General features: G+C 45.6%; 1 protein-coding gene across 1 annotated transcript in view; it reads left to right on the forward strand.

Annotated features, from left to right (window-relative positions):
• Window positions 1-15,673, forward strand: part of POLR1A (RNA polymerase I subunit A) — a 41,224-nt gene that overhangs the window by 322 nt on the left and 25,229 nt on the right. The window contains exons 2-13 of the mRNA XM_053361802.1: window positions 1,968-2,172; window positions 2,944-3,093; window positions 3,163-3,270; window positions 5,992-6,077; window positions 6,214-6,320; window positions 6,743-6,829; window positions 7,990-8,092; window positions 8,208-8,370; window positions 8,480-8,659; window positions 11,386-11,508; window positions 12,991-13,218; window positions 14,396-14,650. Of these exons, the coding sequence (XP_053217777.1) occupies window positions 1,968-2,172; window positions 2,944-3,093; window positions 3,163-3,270; window positions 5,992-6,077; window positions 6,214-6,320; window positions 6,743-6,829; window positions 7,990-8,092; window positions 8,208-8,370; window positions 8,480-8,659; window positions 11,386-11,508; window positions 12,991-13,218; window positions 14,396-14,650 (1,795 nt within the window). The remainder of the gene's footprint in view (window positions 1-1,967; window positions 2,173-2,943; window positions 3,094-3,162; window positions 3,271-5,991; window positions 6,078-6,213; window positions 6,321-6,742; window positions 6,830-7,989; window positions 8,093-8,207; window positions 8,371-8,479; window positions 8,660-11,385; window positions 11,509-12,990; window positions 13,219-14,395; window positions 14,651-15,673) is intronic.

Here is a 15,673-nt window from a genome sequence, read left to right on the forward strand (position 1 = left end):
CCTGAGATTGAGAGTCAAGGGTGGTAGCACACGTGCTACGCGTGATCTGAGCCGAAAGGGCGAGAAGTGAGGATTGGAGGGGACCACGAGGGTCATCTAATTAATAATAATAATAATAATAAAATTATTTATACCCCGCCCTCCCCAGCCAAGATCTACTCCAATCCCCCTGCGATGCAGGAATCGTGTGACCAACAACATGCCCCACTATGGGGTGCTAGTAGCATATCTGACTCTTTTTTGCACGGTGCTTTTGGGGACCCCGCTCCCCCTTTGGTTATACTAGATCACTTTGTTTGTGCCACTGCAGATGTGCCAGCAGAGCTGTTGGTGCAGATATAGGCATTCTCTGAATGTGTTGTTGTTTAGTTGTTTAGACGTGTGCGACTCTTCGTGACCCCGTGGACCAGAGCACGCCAGGCACTCCTGTCTTCCACTGCCTCCCGCAGTTTGGTCAAACACATGTTAGTAGCTTCGAGAACACTGTCCAACTATCTCGTCCCTGTCGTCCCCTTCTCCTTGTGCCCTCCATCTTTCCCAACATCAGGGTCTTTTCCAGGGAGTCTTCTCTTCTCATGAGGTGGCCAAAGTCTTGGAGCCTCAGCTTCAGGATCTGTCCTTCCAGTGAGCACTCAGAGCTGATTTCCTTCAGATTGGATAGGTTTGGTCTTCTTGCAGTCCATGGGACTCTCAAGAGTCTCCTCCAGCACCATAATTCAAAAGCATCAATTCTTCGGCAATCAGCCTTCTTTATGGTCCAGCTCTCACTTCCATACATCACTACTGGGAAAACCATAGCTTTAACTATACGGACCTTTGTCGGCAAGGTGATGTCTCTGCTTTTTAAGATGCTGTCTAGGTTTGTATTGCTTTTCTCCCAAGGGGCAGGCGTCTTTTAATTTTGTGACTGCTGTCACCATCTTTGAATGTAGTGCAAGCCAATTCAGTTGAGGAAAACATGCACCATAATTTGTGTACAATACTACTCAGGTATGGGAGAGGTAGGGACGCGGGTGGCACTGTGGGTTAAACCACAGAGCCTAGGACTTGCCGATCAGAAGGTTGGCAGTTTGAATCCCCGCGATGGGGTGAGCTACCGTTGTTCAGTCCCTGCTCCTGCTAACCTAGCAGTTCGAAAGCATGTCAAAGTGCAAGTAGATAAATAGGTACTGCTCCGGCGGGAAGGTAAATGGCGTTTCCGTGCACTGCTCTGGTTCGCCAGAAGCGGCTTAGTCATGCTGGCCACATAACCCTGAAGCTGGACGCCGGCTCCCTCGGCCAATAAAGTGAGATGAGCGCCGCAACCCCAGAGTTGGCCACGACTGGACCTAATGGTCAGGGGTCCCTTTACCTTTATGGGAGAGGTACCCATTAAAAAAATTCTCGCCTATACAGTTGTGCTGCTGTTAACAGCATACCCAAGGATGTAAAAATGGACTGTTAAAATTCATATTCCCCTGCTCCGTTTACATCTTGGACCACCTTTCTAGGTGTCAGAGTTTGTTGCAGCAGCAAACAATAAAACATGCCGGAAATGTTGCCTGCTTTGAGGCAATTGAAGAATAGTTCTGTGTCACATATCTTGTTGTGGTCTTCCTGCTGGGAGTGTTCCAGTAAAAAAGGCTATTGAATGGACAATCTTCTCTGTGCAAGCAGAATTCCACTAGTGCAATGTGTCTTCTCCTTCCTCTCCTACCCCCTGTACCCTCAAAATCGGCTCCAGAGCACTGGGGGACAGCAATGTGTGATACAACCCAAAATCTTTGATAGCTGTTCTTATGGGTAAAAAGGTTTGATACAAGCAAAACTAGTACCATTTGCAAAACCACAAACATGTCATGAGAACTCTTTCCTCTCTCTCTTAACTTCACAATTAAAAAAAGTTAGTTGTTATCTCATGGAGTTCAGGGAAATGCAATCCAAAAATGGCTTTGATGCCACGCATCTAATTTTGTTTTTGTGTGTAGGAATCTGAGTGTAAAATCTATAACCAACCCACTTTTTCTGGATAATGCGGGTACTCCATCACCAAATGGACTGTACGATTTGTCTTTGGGGCCAACTGACAACAAAGAAGTGTGTGCTACTTGCACACAGGACTTCAACAACTGCCCAGGTCATCTGGGTCACATAGAACTGCCCCTCACTGTCTACAATCCTCTCTTTTTTGATGTAAGTATATTCATGACATTCCTGATTTCTCATATTCTAGATTCTATGGGATGGGTGGTTGTGCTGCTTCAGTGTTGAAGTTACCGCAGTCTGAAGAATAAATGTATGGTGTGAACACTTCACATTGGTTAATTACCGTATTTTTCGCTCTATAAGACGCACATTTTCCCCTCCAATAATTAAGGGTTGCCTTCACTGAAGCCTCTGGAGCGCGGCGGGAGCTCCCGCTGCACTCCGGAGGCTTTGCGTTCCTTTCGCTGAAGCCTGGAGAGCAAGACTCTCCTGGCTTCAGCGAAAGGGACCCAAAGCGCTCCAGAGGCTTTGGGTTGCCTTCACTGAAGCCTGGAGAGTGAGAGGGGTCAGTGCGCACCGACCCCTCTCGCTCTCCAGGCTTCAAAGATAGCTGCCTCCAGAGCTCCCGCTGCGCTCCAGAGGCTTTGGGTTCCTTTCGCTGAAGGGTAAGTGCCCCTTCAGCTATGGTGCTGTGCCCCTTCAGCTAAGCGGGAGGAGAAATGGAAGGGGCTCCATTTCTCCTGCCGCTTCGCTGAAGGGGCGCTGCGCAGAGAGGGGGAGAATTTTTTTTCTTGTTCTCCCCCTCCTAAACAAGGTGCGCCCTATGGTCGGGTACGTCCTATGGAGTGAAAAATACGGTATAGTGTTCTACCTTTCCGGGTTTTTGGAAGGATTTTAACAAGATTAAATATGAAAAGCGCTTTGAAACTTTAATGAAATATTTAGTAGTGTGATAATAAACTATTTTATCTTCTTCAGAAATTATTCCTTTTGATACGAGGTTCCTGCTTGAGCTGTGGCCACCTGACGTGTCCACGGGCTGTGATTCATTTACTGCTTAACCAGCTGAAGCTTCTGGAAGTGGGGTTGCTTCAAGCAGCCCATGATCTTGAGGCCGTCCTAAGCAAGGTAAGTTTGGCTCCTCTTGGTTTTTGTCTGAGAGCATTCAGCATGTTTCTAAATCAATCTTTATTTTAGTTTTTAGATGACAATGCAGACGCACCAGGTGCAGATGTGGAAGAAGTGCTGAGTTTGCACACAAAGGAATTGCTCCAAAATAACCAATTCAGAGAACATGGTGCACATGTAAGTAAGATGAAACAGTATTATAGACCACTATTTATGGTGCTTTGAATAAGCAATCTGCTCTTGCTTCCATGTCTGAGGTAAAGGTAAAGGGACCCCTAACCATTAGGGCAATTGTGGCCAACTCTGGGGTTGCGGTGCTCATCTTGCTTTATTGGCCGAGGGAGCCAGTGTACAGCTTCCAGGTCATGTGGCCAGCATGACTAAGCCACTTCTGGCGAACCAGAGTAGCGCACGGAAATGCCATTTACCTTCCCGCCAGAGCGATACCTATTTATCTACTTGCACTTTGACGTGCTTTCGAACTGGTAGGTTGGCAGGAGCAGGGACCAAGCAACAGGAGCTCACATCGTTGTGGGGATTCGAACTGCCGACCTTCTGATCAGCAAGTCCTAGGCTCTGTGGTTTAACCCACAGCGCCACCCGCGTCCCTTTCCATGTTTTGAGACAAGCTTGCAATTCCTCTTTATTAAAGTGCCTACCGTTTTGTGGTTATCTTAGGGTAAACACTCTTCTGGACTAGTTCTTGAAAAATTTGCAGTGGCAGATTTACTCAAATTATGTTAAATAGGAAATGAAATTAATAAAAGCATTGCTTTTTTTTTAACTTCCTACACCACATAGTAATGCAACATAACGGCTGGCTAACAACTGTAGGAGACATATCTTGTTGCTTGTTTAAAGAAAATTAGCTTTTAGTAGAAGCCAAGTGAATTTTGGATTACTGTATCTCTTTCTCCTATTAACTCAGGTACGATTTTTAAAATCATTTTCCATACCATTATCTCTTGAATAACTTTCACACCATAAGATCACAACATATTAAAGTGAAATATAGTTCACCTGAATTCTTATGCACACTTAACCTGGCATTTGCAAAGGATTGCATTGTTAGTAGGGCAGGTGAACAGACACTTGGGCTAAATCACTACAAACCTACAGGTAAGGATATACAAATTTGATGTTGCAGGGACTGAGTTGCTCAGCTAACAATCAGTCAAATGGTATCATTGGGTAAAATGATGAGGAAGGGGATAGTGAGCACAAGAGCTACTGTTTGTGTAATATCTCTGTAGTCAAATTGAGAAGATGTTGACCTCCCAATCTGGACAGCCTAGATCAGGCATGAACTCTGCAAAAATGATATACAGTGGTACCTCAGGTTATATACGCTTCAGGTTACATACTCCGCTAACCCAGAAATAGTACCTCGGGTTAAGAACTTTGCTTCAGGATGAGAACAGAAATCATGCGGCAGCAGCGGGAGGCCCCATTAGCTAAAGGGGTGCTTCAGGTTAAGAACAGTTTCAGGTTAAGAACGGACCTCCAGAACGAATTAAGTACGTAACCAGAGGTACCACTGTACCTGGGAGACAAAATGTTGACAACAGGAAAAAAGGCACCTTGGGTCCATTGACAGATCAGCGCATCAAAGAGAATTTAGTATATACTAAATGTACTATGAGGGACGCGGGTGGCGCTGTGGGTAAAAGCCTCAGCACCTAGGACTCGCCAATCGAAAGGTCGGCGGTTCAAATCCCCGCGGCAGGGTGCGCTCCCGTTGCTCGGCCTGCCAACCTAGCAGTTCGAAAGCACCCCCAGGTGCAAGTAGATAAATAGGGACCGCTTTCTAGCGGGAAGGTAAACGGCGTTTCCGTGTGCGGCTCTGGCTCGCCAGACCAGCGATGTCACGCTAGCCACGTGACCCGGAAGTGTCTCCGGACAGCGCTGGCCCCCGGCCTCTTGAGTGAGATGGGCGCACAACCCCAGAGTCTGGCAAGACTGGCCCGTATGGGCAGGGGTACCTTTACCTTAAATGTACTATGTGGCTAGTCTTAGTCTACTCAAGTAATGTCTGAGTATGCGTCAGTGCAATACATTTTTATCCATCCTAGTCTTGTATTACCATATAAGACTAGGGTTTTTTTAACCAAAAAATTAGGTTTGAAATTGGGGCTTGTCTTATACACTGGTAGTGCTGAGGGATGTTTTCTTAATTTTCTCCCAAAAATAGTCTTATACATGGGGGCATCTTACACACCGAAAAATATGGTATATTCTGGGCTCAGCATTCCAAACATTAAAAGAGTCTTCTGCATAAAAATTGTTTGGATCTATGTACTTGAGTGTAGTGACTGTGAAATGTCAAAACTTTTTTTAACCCAAGAACAAAAATGTTTAGTACAGTGGTACCTCGGGTTACAGACGCTTCAGGTTACAGACTCCTCTAACCCAGAAATAGTACCACGGGTTAAGAACTTTGCTTCAGGATGAGAACAGAAATTGCGCGGCAGCGGGAGGCCCTCATTAGCTAAAGTGGTGCTTCAGGTTAAGAACAGTTTCAGGTTAAGAATGGACCTCCAGAACGAATTAAGTACTTAACCTGAGGTACCACTGTAATGGGATGTATTTTATGTGTTTTGAAACTTTTAAGTGCAATGAAATAAGGAACTTGTACAGCCAAATATAATGTGTGAACCAGGTGATCACAGGTATGGTCAGTAACCATTCTGTTACGATGGTTAGAATCATTGTTGCAATTACACTAAATGGCTGGGACCATGATGGTCCAATTCTATGTTACATTTGCTGGTGTTTGTGGAAGACTGCCACCACCTATGTGAATGATGAATGTTTGAATTGAAAGTGATTAATATGTAGGCTACTGGGAGTAGTGCAAGCCAACAGTGAATTATGTAGCTGTTATTTCTTCCCTTTTAGGTAAAAAATGTATGCGAGTATAGAAGTAAACTTATCTCCCAGTTTTGGAAATCACACATGGGCTCAAAGAGATGTCCAAACTGCAAGTAAGTATATCCATTTGATCAGAAGCCAATTAACCTTATAAGTGCTGTTTCTTTCCTCTCCCCAACAATAACTTCTAGAATTCTGTATGCTGCTTTTAACAATTGCAATGTTGTCCTTTTGTACTCTTTCTTCAAGAGCGGGAAGATCACTTGTCCGAAAAGAGCACAATAGCAAGCTCACTGTGACTTACCCTACCACGGTAATCAAGTCAGGCAAACAGGTGGTTGTGGAGGAAGCAGCAAGTACGTACGTCGTTGCATTGAAATGTATTTTCAGAGAAAGTATGACTTCTCATTTACTTTAAAAGCGTTCGATAAATTTTGAAACCCATTGATCGTATTAAGTTCTGAGGGTGACCTGATTGTGTAGCATATCTGTGATAGAAAGTTCATGCAAATACTTATTTTTATTTACTTGGAGCTGTTCCTTTGTGACTGGCTATATCAAAGACCCAATGGGTGGATGCATAGCTAGAATATTCAGAAGTTTTTAGCTTACCATTTGTGTGTGCAGCTTTCCACTGGGATTGGCTGTAGCTGACTGCTGCTGGTATTGAACAAGTGCAGTTTTTATTAGTTTGTGTTTTAGTTGTATGAAATTCTACAAATAACTTATGATGGAATTTTAATGGGGTTTTTTCAATCCATAAACTTTAACTCCTTAGCCATAGATGAAACCCAGCTGGGAAAACGTGGCTATATGACACCTGCTATTGCCAAAAAACATGTTGAAGCCTTGTGGAAGAATGAAGGTAAGTGATTGGTCCTTATTTATAGTTGGTGCCCAGTCCCAATCTTGGGGTGTGTGTGGCATCAGTCCATATTTATGGATACAGCATATAGAATCATTCCTGTTGTGGGTTTGATTTTTGTTATGTTTTGAGAATTCCTTGCTCTTGGCATCGAGACATCTCAGATGGTTGAGAGGTGCTACGTTTGCTTCTTTCAAATACTGCGAAAGGGTGTATCCTGTGACATCGGTATCTGGTCTTTTCTGTGGGTAGAAAGAACTGAAAACGTGTCCCACTTCTCAAGTTGAGGAAGTTGTGCTATATCTAAAATATTTACAGTGTACACCAGGGCTCAGCCCAGATGTCGTCGTGCCCAGAGTAGAAAGTTCAAGAACTGCTGCTAATTAGCATGGCACACAGTCCAACAGGATGCTTTCCTGAGCAGGCGTCATCAAAATAGTTGGGAGCTGTGCAAAAGTTGTGTTCCATGCAGCTTCCGTTTATTTCAATCCCAATGGATTTTGTCTTGTGTGCCAGATTTCGGTGTTGCCCAGTCTGCCAGCCAGCATCTTATTTCACAGTTGCATGTGACCCTGTTGCCTTTTGGTTGTGGGTTTTTGCATGGCACTAGAAGATGTTATAAAGGTAAAGGTAAAGGGACCCCTGACCATTAGGTCCAGTCATGGCCAACTCTGGGGTTGCGGCTCTCATCTCGCTTTAATGGCCGAGGGAGCCGGCATACAGCTTCCGGGTCATGTGGCCAGCATGACTAAGCCGCTTCTGGCGAACCAGAGCAGCACACGGAAACGCCGTTTACCTTCCCGCCGGAGCGGTACCTTTTTATCTACTTGCACTGGTGTGCTTTCGAACTGCTAGGTTGGCAGGAGCAGGGACCGGGAGCTCACCCCGTCGCAGGGATTCGAACCACCGACCTTCTGATCGGCTCTGTGGTTTAACCCACAGCGCCACCCGCGTCCCTTCAAAGGTTTTAGGAGGATATAAATTACCGTATGTCCATGCTCACAGCCATGAACACACAGGAAACTATCAAATGGATTTGTTGGAAAACATACCTTGTAGGTGTGTGTTCTGCGAACAGTTTGTATTAACACCTGTTTTTGTGTGTGAGAGCTTTGACCTAAATGTAGCAAGGTGCTAATGCTTCTTTTTTCTGTTTTTAGGTTTTTTCCTTTGCAAGCTTCTCTCTGGCATGACAGCCATTGGCGATTCAAGTTTCAATCCTGATATGTTCTTCCTCGATAAAATTGTTGTTCCACCTTCCAGGTAATGAAGCACTTTTGGACTTTATTTCACAATGTGATCCTGAAAGGTTTTACTGATTTACAGTTGTGATTTGTACCAGCTCTAGAAAGAGGGTATTGTTTATCTCTGGTTATAGATATCGTCCCGTGAATCGCATTGCAGACCAGATGTTTGCAAATGGTCAGACCGTGAACTTGCAAGCTGTGATGAAGGATGCTCTTCTGACTCGGAAACTGCTGGCTTTCATAGCTCAGGAACAATGTCAGTCAATGCAAATTGAAGAAGGAGACCTGAAGACGGTAAGGTCAGGAGGACCTGTTCAGTGTCCGTTGTATCAGTGGAAAACGCATGCGGTTAAAACCCAATGAGGCTTTTTGACCTCTGTAGTTTTGTTTTTATGTTTCACAGATAAACACAGATAAACAGCCTGTGGAGCTCCTGGACCGTTCTGTCTTGGTGACGATCCCAGGGCAGACTACTGCAGATAAGCTTTACAACATTTGGATTCGTCTTCAGAGCCATGTAAATATTGTGTTCGACAGTGACATGGATAAGTTAATGTCTGAAAAGTACCCTGGTGTACGTCAGGTGAGAGCTGCAGAAATATTCAGTGCTTGGTTGAGTATTCTGAAGTTGGAAGGGGTTGATACATTGAGAACTACAGTTGTACCTTGGTTTTCGAACGGCTTAGTTCTCGAATGTTTTATAATAATAATAATAATAATAATAATAATAATAATAATAATAATTATTTATTATTTATACCCCGCCCATCTGGCTGGGCCTCCCCAGCCACTCTGGGCGGCTTCCATAAAAACCAAAAATACAGTAAAATATCACACGTTAAAAACTTCCCTGAACAGGGCTGCCTTAAGATGTCTTCTGAATGTCAGGTAATTATTTATCTCTTTGACATCTGATGGGAGGGCGTTCCACAGGGCAGGCGCCACTACCGAGAAGGCCCTCTGCCTGGTTCCCTGTAGCTTTGCTTCTCGCAATGAGGGAACCGCCAGAAGGCCCTCAGCGCTGGACCTCAGCGTCCGGGCAGAATGATGGGGGTGGAGACGCTCCTTCAGGTATACTGGACCGAGGCCGTTTAGGGCTTTAAAGGTCAGCACCAACACTTTGAATTGTGCTTGGAAACGTACTGGGAGCCAATGTAGGTCTTTCAAGACCGGTGTTATATGGTCTCGGCGGCCGGAACGGATTCCGTTCAACTTCCAAGGTACGACTGTATTCCTGACACTTACCTATTTTGCATATTTTAAAAATGCTCTTCAGCAAAACAGCTCCCAGCACAGGTCACAATGAAATATAAAGAACAGAATACCAAAACACTGTAGCAAAACAAACTAGTCCTAATAAAGCCAGCAATCAAGCAGCACTTAAGCTAAGTTAAGAGACAGAAGTTTAAAGTCTGGGAAAATGAAAGAAAATGATCATTTGGAGCCAAAAAGATAGCAGAGAAGGCCTAACCTGGTACGCAGGCTAAGACCCTACCTGCCCGCGAACTGTCTCGCCAGAGTGGTGCATGCTCTAGTTATCTCACGCTTGGACTACTGCAATGCGCTCTACGTGGGGCTACCTTTGAATGTGACCCGGAAACTGCAATTAATCCAGAATGCGGCAGCTAGACTGGTGACTGGGAGTGGCCGCCGGGACCACATAACACCGGTTCTGAGAGATCTGCATTGGCTCCCAGTACGTTTCCGAGCACGATTCAAAGTGTTGGTGCTGACCTTTAAAGCCCTAAATGGCCTCGGTCCTGTATACCTGAAGGAGCGTCTCCACCCCCATCGTTCAGCCCGGACACTGAGATCCAGCGCCGAGGGCCTTCTGGCGGTTCCCTCATTGCAAGAAGTGAGGCTACAGGGAACCAGACAGAGGGCCTTCTCGGTAGTGGCGCCTGCCCTGTGGAACGCCCTCCCATCAGATGTCAAAGAGATAAATAATTACCTGACATTCAGAAGACATCTTAAGGCAGCCCTGTTCAGGGAAGTTTTTAATATGTAACGCTGTACTGTTTTTAACACTGATTGGGAGCCGCCCAGAGTGGCTGGGGAAACTCAGCCAGATGGGCGGGGTATAAATAATATTATTATTATTATTATTATTATTATTATTATTATTATTATTATTATTAACTAGGAGGGCCTAAGGAGTGGTGAGGGATTGTCATAAATGAGGTACCAGCACCAAAAAAATAGGTCTGTCAAGTCACTACCCATCTCATCTCGAATATGTTGGGGAGCCCACCCAGATGAGAGTTCTCCACCAGTGACTTCAGGTGGGCTGGCTGATACGGGACCAGACTTCCTTCAGGTATCCAGGTCCCAAGCCATGTTAAGGCTTTGAAGGTACGCAGCGACGTTTCAAAATGTGCTCTAAAACGAACAAGAAGCCAGTGCAGTTCTTGTAAGTGCTGGCGCGATAGGGTTCCAACTTTCAGTCCCAGTTAGTTTAGAATACAGCTGCTAGGCTTAAAACTGAAATTTGCTTTTGAAAATAAAGCATTGCAATATCCAATTCTGGATTTTTCCAGAGCATGGATTACCACAGCCAAGTTATCTTTGCCAGGAGGCTACAGGCCACCTAAATCTCTAGTGACAAAGTTGGGTTTAGGAGCACCCCCAGGCCATAAGCCTGATCTTTAAGGGCATGGGAGCAGCCAATACTATGCTTTCGGATGTTGTTGGGCTCCAACTCCCACCATCCCTGACTGCTGGCCATGCTGGCTGGAGTCCAAGATTTGAGAGGCCAGAGTTCCCCCTATGCCTGCTTTAGGGGGAGTAAACCCTCATCTGCTGAACACCATTTCCTTGAGCAGACAAACCACATATCCACTGAATGTCCATTTTGTAAGGACTGAGTTTTAGATTATTGGCCCTCATCCAACAGTTCAGAACTTGTGCCATCTCACCTGACTTGAATGTAAATGACAAGTTGTGTTAGGTGTCATTCACATATTGAGGGCACCTCACCAGATGACCTTCCCCAGCAGTTTCATGTAGATTTCCTTGAACTTTGATGCTGAAAACCTAAATAGACAAGAATGAACTGATCCACTGGGTCTTCTCCTTTTTGGGTTGAACTTTATGAGCTGCTTCTGTTGAAATCTACAATTCAATACAATGAATAAGTATATCTTATTTTTTCAAACATACAGCTGGCTACGTCTTGTGTGTTTATTGAACATGATTCACGTAACCAGAAGTTTGTTGTTGTTGTTTGAAAACCTAAATAGGTCAAAATAGTGAAAATGTCTCTCTGTCTCTGTCTCTATCTCCCTCTCCCCCGAAACGTTTGTGATAAAGTTTCTGGAGAAAAAGGATGGCCTGTTCCGCAAGCATATGATGGGAAAGCGAGTGGATTATGCAGCTCGGTCAGTCATTTGCCCTGACATGTACATTCGGACCAATGAAATTGGCATTCCTATGGTAAGAGAAACCTACTTAGTACAGAAGGTGGTTTATCATTGTGGAGATTTGGGGGGTTGGCATTTTTATAGCCTTCCATAATTTTGGTAAAGGTAAAGGTACCCCTGCCCGTACGGGCCAGTCTTGTCAGACTCTAGGGTTGTGCGCTCATCTCACTCTATAGGCCGGGAGCCAGCGCTGTCCGCAGACACTTCCGGGTCACGTGGCCAGCGTGACAAGCTGCATCTGGCGAGCCAGCGCAGCACACGGAACGCTGTTTACCTTCCCGCTGGTAAGCGGTCCCTATTTATCTACTTGCACCCGGGGGTGCTTTCGAACTGCTAGGTTGGCAGGCGCTGGGACCGAACGACGGGAGCGCACCCCGCTGCGGGGATTCGAACCGCCGACCTTTTGATCGGCAAGTCCTAGGCGCTGAGGCTTTAACCCACAGCGCCACCCGTGTCCTATAATTTTGGTAGATGTTGTCTTTTATAATAATAATAATAATAATAATAATAATAATAATAATAATAATAGTTCTAGTAACCCACCCATCTGATTGGGTTGCCCCAGCCACTTTGGGTGGCTTGCAACGGAACATACAGTGGTACCTTGGTTTACGAACTTAATCTGTTCTGGAAGTCCGTTCTTAAACCAAGGTGTTCTTAAACCAAGGCGTGCTTTCCCATAGCAGCGGGGGACTCAATTTACACTCAACAAGAAGCGGAACATGTTCTGCTTCCAAGGCAAAGTTCACAACCCAAAACACCTACTTCCGGGTTTTGCAGCATTCTTAATCCAAGTTGTTCATAAACTAAGCTGTTCTTAAACCAAGGTACCACTGTAATAGAACACAACAAAATATTTAGCATTCAAAGCTCCCTGAAACAGGACTGCCTTCAGATGTCTATGAAAAGTCATATAATTGTTTTGCTCTTTGACATCTGATGGGAGGGTGTTCTACAGGGGGCGTGTAACTACCAAGAAGGCCTTCTGCCTGGTTCCCTGTAACTTCACTTCTTGCAGTGAGGGAACCGCCAGAAGGCCCTTGGAGCTGGACCTTACTTCTAAAGCTGGGAATTTGTGTCTTCTAATATATTTCCTCTGAAACATCTTGCAGTGATGATTGGTCAGGTAGGCTTCATTGGGAACACATAATGACTATGTGTGTATCACCACCAATATACATAGCACTTTGCAAAGTAACATCAGCCAAAAAAAGGACCCACATGGAGCCAACAAACTAAATGTACAGAGAAGGACAGACCAAAAGAGGAAGAAGAAGGAATGATAAAAGGCAGGGCCAGCTTATTTTGACCTTGCTACAGTTGTGGATGAGAGTTAAAGGCCCATGACAGCGAATAATATTTATCTCGCTAGTACACTGATTACTTAGTCTTCTGGAATCGGGCGACAAGAGTAAGGAGAATGGAAGTGAATCTCTGCTCTTGTGATACCACGGACAAGAACTTGATCCTTGCCTTTGCTTTTTCTTCCTTGTAGGTGTTTGCTACCAAGCTGACTTATCCTCAGCCTGTAACTCCCTGGAATGTCCAAGAATTGAGGCAGGCGGTCATCAATGGTCCCAATGAGCACCCAGGTGCTTCCATGGTTATCAACGAAGATGGGTCTCGCACGATACTGAGCACAGCCAGTCAGACCCAGAGGGAAGCCATAGCCAAGCAACTTCTGACTCCTTCCACAGGGGCACCGAAACCAGGGATAAAAATTGTGAGTAGAGTCGCTTCACACATAAGGGCACTTCAGGGCAGCCAACATGGTGCTCTCCAAATGGTTGGAGGTCCAGTGGTCAGGGCTGATGGGAGTTGTAGTCCCATCATCCCTGACCGTTGTAGGTGGAGGGCATCATATTGGATAATGCCCCCGACCTAGAAGTTAGGGTGACGAGGCTAAAGATTTAAAACAAAAAACCCCCACAACCCTCCCTGGCTAGGTGACTCAACTTGCATCATTGAAGATTACAGGACTTCTAGCAGTCCACCACCAAGCTGGCTCCATCAGGTCCAAAACTTAGAGCAAGGGGTGCGGGATAACCTGGTCCCCTCTCAACACCTTCCCCAGTCGAGGGAACACATTTCCCTCCTTAGGCAAATGGAACATTGCTTTCTGAAGCCCCAGTATCTGATATTCTGAACAGAAGGTACTGGACCACTAGGTAAAAGTCAGATTCTGGGTTCTCCTTAACTTCTCTGTGAATTCTCCTTCTACTTTGGCTGGCTGTGTCCTTTTAAACATGCTTTTTTGGGGGGCTTTGTTGGTTTGTTGTCATTTTAATAGTGTATTTTGAGTTCTCATCTTGTTGTGAACTACATTGTGGTACCTCGGGTTACATCCGCTTCAGGTTACATCCGCTTCAGGTTACAGACTCTGCTAACCCAGAAATAGTACCTCGGGTTAAGAACTTTGCTTCAGGATGAGAACAGAAATCGTGCTCCGGTGGTGCAGCAGCAGCAGGAGGCCCCATTAGCTAAAGTGGTGCTTCAGGTTAAGAACAGTTTCAGGTTAAGTACGGACCTCCGGAACGAATTAAGTACTTAACCTGAGGTACCACTGTATACAGATTAAACAAACGAAACAAGTAACGGACTATGAATAAAAAGATTTCCTAGGAGGTTGTCATAACAAGACTCTTCCTCCCCTTCTGTCTCCACTGGCTCCAATCTCACTGCTCAGGCCTGCAATGGATTCCATGAGAGTCCTGTGCCCCATTAGTTTTAGTCAATAGATTCTACCATCAAGGAAGAAGAGAGGAGAGAGACAGGTTGCAGCTTCTTAGCCTTTAGGAGGGAAGAAAGGCTCTGTGTCTCCTACTGTGTATTTGAGAAAGGATCTTAACTCTCTTGGAAAGATTTCTTTTTTTATGTGGCTGAACTTGAACCTCTTGCAGGTGTGCCGCCATATTAAAAACGGAGATGTCCTTTTGCTGAATCGGCAGCCTACCCTTCACAGACCCTCCATCCAAGCTCATCGAGCCAGGATCCTGCCCGAAGAGAAGGTCCTGAGGCTTCACTATGCCAACTGCAAAGCCTACAACGCTGATTTTGACGGCGACGAAATGAACGCCCACTTCCCTCAGAACGAACTGGGCAGAGCTGAGGCCTACGTCCTGGCGTGTACTGACGAACAGTATCTTGTCCCCAAGGTGAACCGGGGAGCAAATTGTGTTGGACGTTGCTTGGTTTCCCCCCTGCTTCCTTGACGTTTCCCTTCTCTGTTTTTCAGCCGTGCGGTGCTAGGAAAGATAGGTGCTGCATAACTCTTTATCTGCCAGTGGAAGAAACAGGATCGTGAACTTACAAAAAATATTGGCGGGCATGCATTGCCAGTCTTTGGAACTCCCATTGGATGCTCTGGGAGGTCCAGCTGCAATCAATTTGCATGCCAATCAGTGGAGCACAAGGCCTCTGAATGCAATTCCAGTCTGGCTATGCACTGGGAGGGAGCCAGGGTGCTATAATTTTGTAACCGAACTGTGGTACAACTCGAGGTGGGGTGTTTTTTGGGGGGTGGAGCTTTTGAAAATAAAATCTAAGGTAGGGACTGGCAAAGTGACCAGCTTTGGGGTGGGGGTCTGATAATAATGTCCACCGTGGTCTTTTAAAGCATGGTTTTGTTGTTGTTTAGTCGTGTCCGACTCTTCGTGACCCCATGGACCAGAGCCCGCCAGGTACTCCTGTCTTTGTCCATGGAGTTTTCTTGGCAGGGATACTGGAGTGCCTTGCCGGTTCTTGCTCCAGGTGGATCACGTTTGGTCAAAACTCACCACTATGACCTGTCCATCTTGGGTGGCCCTGCACGGCATAGTTCATAGCTTCTCTGAGTTATTCAAGCAGTGATCCATGAAGGGGAAAGCATGGTTTAGCAATTGTAAAAATCCAGATGGTATATGTAATGTCTTGAAGGGAGGGGATGGCAAAGTTTATTGCAGTGGCATTGTGCGGGGTGGCGGTGGGAAGAAGAGCAGTTAGCCCAGGCTTCCTCAACCTCGGCCCTCCAGATGTTTTTTGGCCTACAACTCCCATGATCCCTACCTAGCAGTGGTCAGGGATGATGGGAATTGTAGTCTCAAAAACATTTGGAGGGCCGAGGTTGAGGAAGCCTGAGTTAGCCCTTTTGCTGCATGACATTTTGAGGAGCAAAATTCCCTTTCTGAGATGTGTTGCAG

The sequence above is a fragment of the Podarcis raffonei genome, chromosome 13 (genome assembly GCF_027172205.1).
Source record: "Podarcis raffonei isolate rPodRaf1 chromosome 13, rPodRaf1.pri, whole genome shotgun sequence".
NCBI lineage: Eukaryota > Metazoa > Chordata > Lepidosauria > Squamata > Lacertidae > Podarcis > Podarcis raffonei.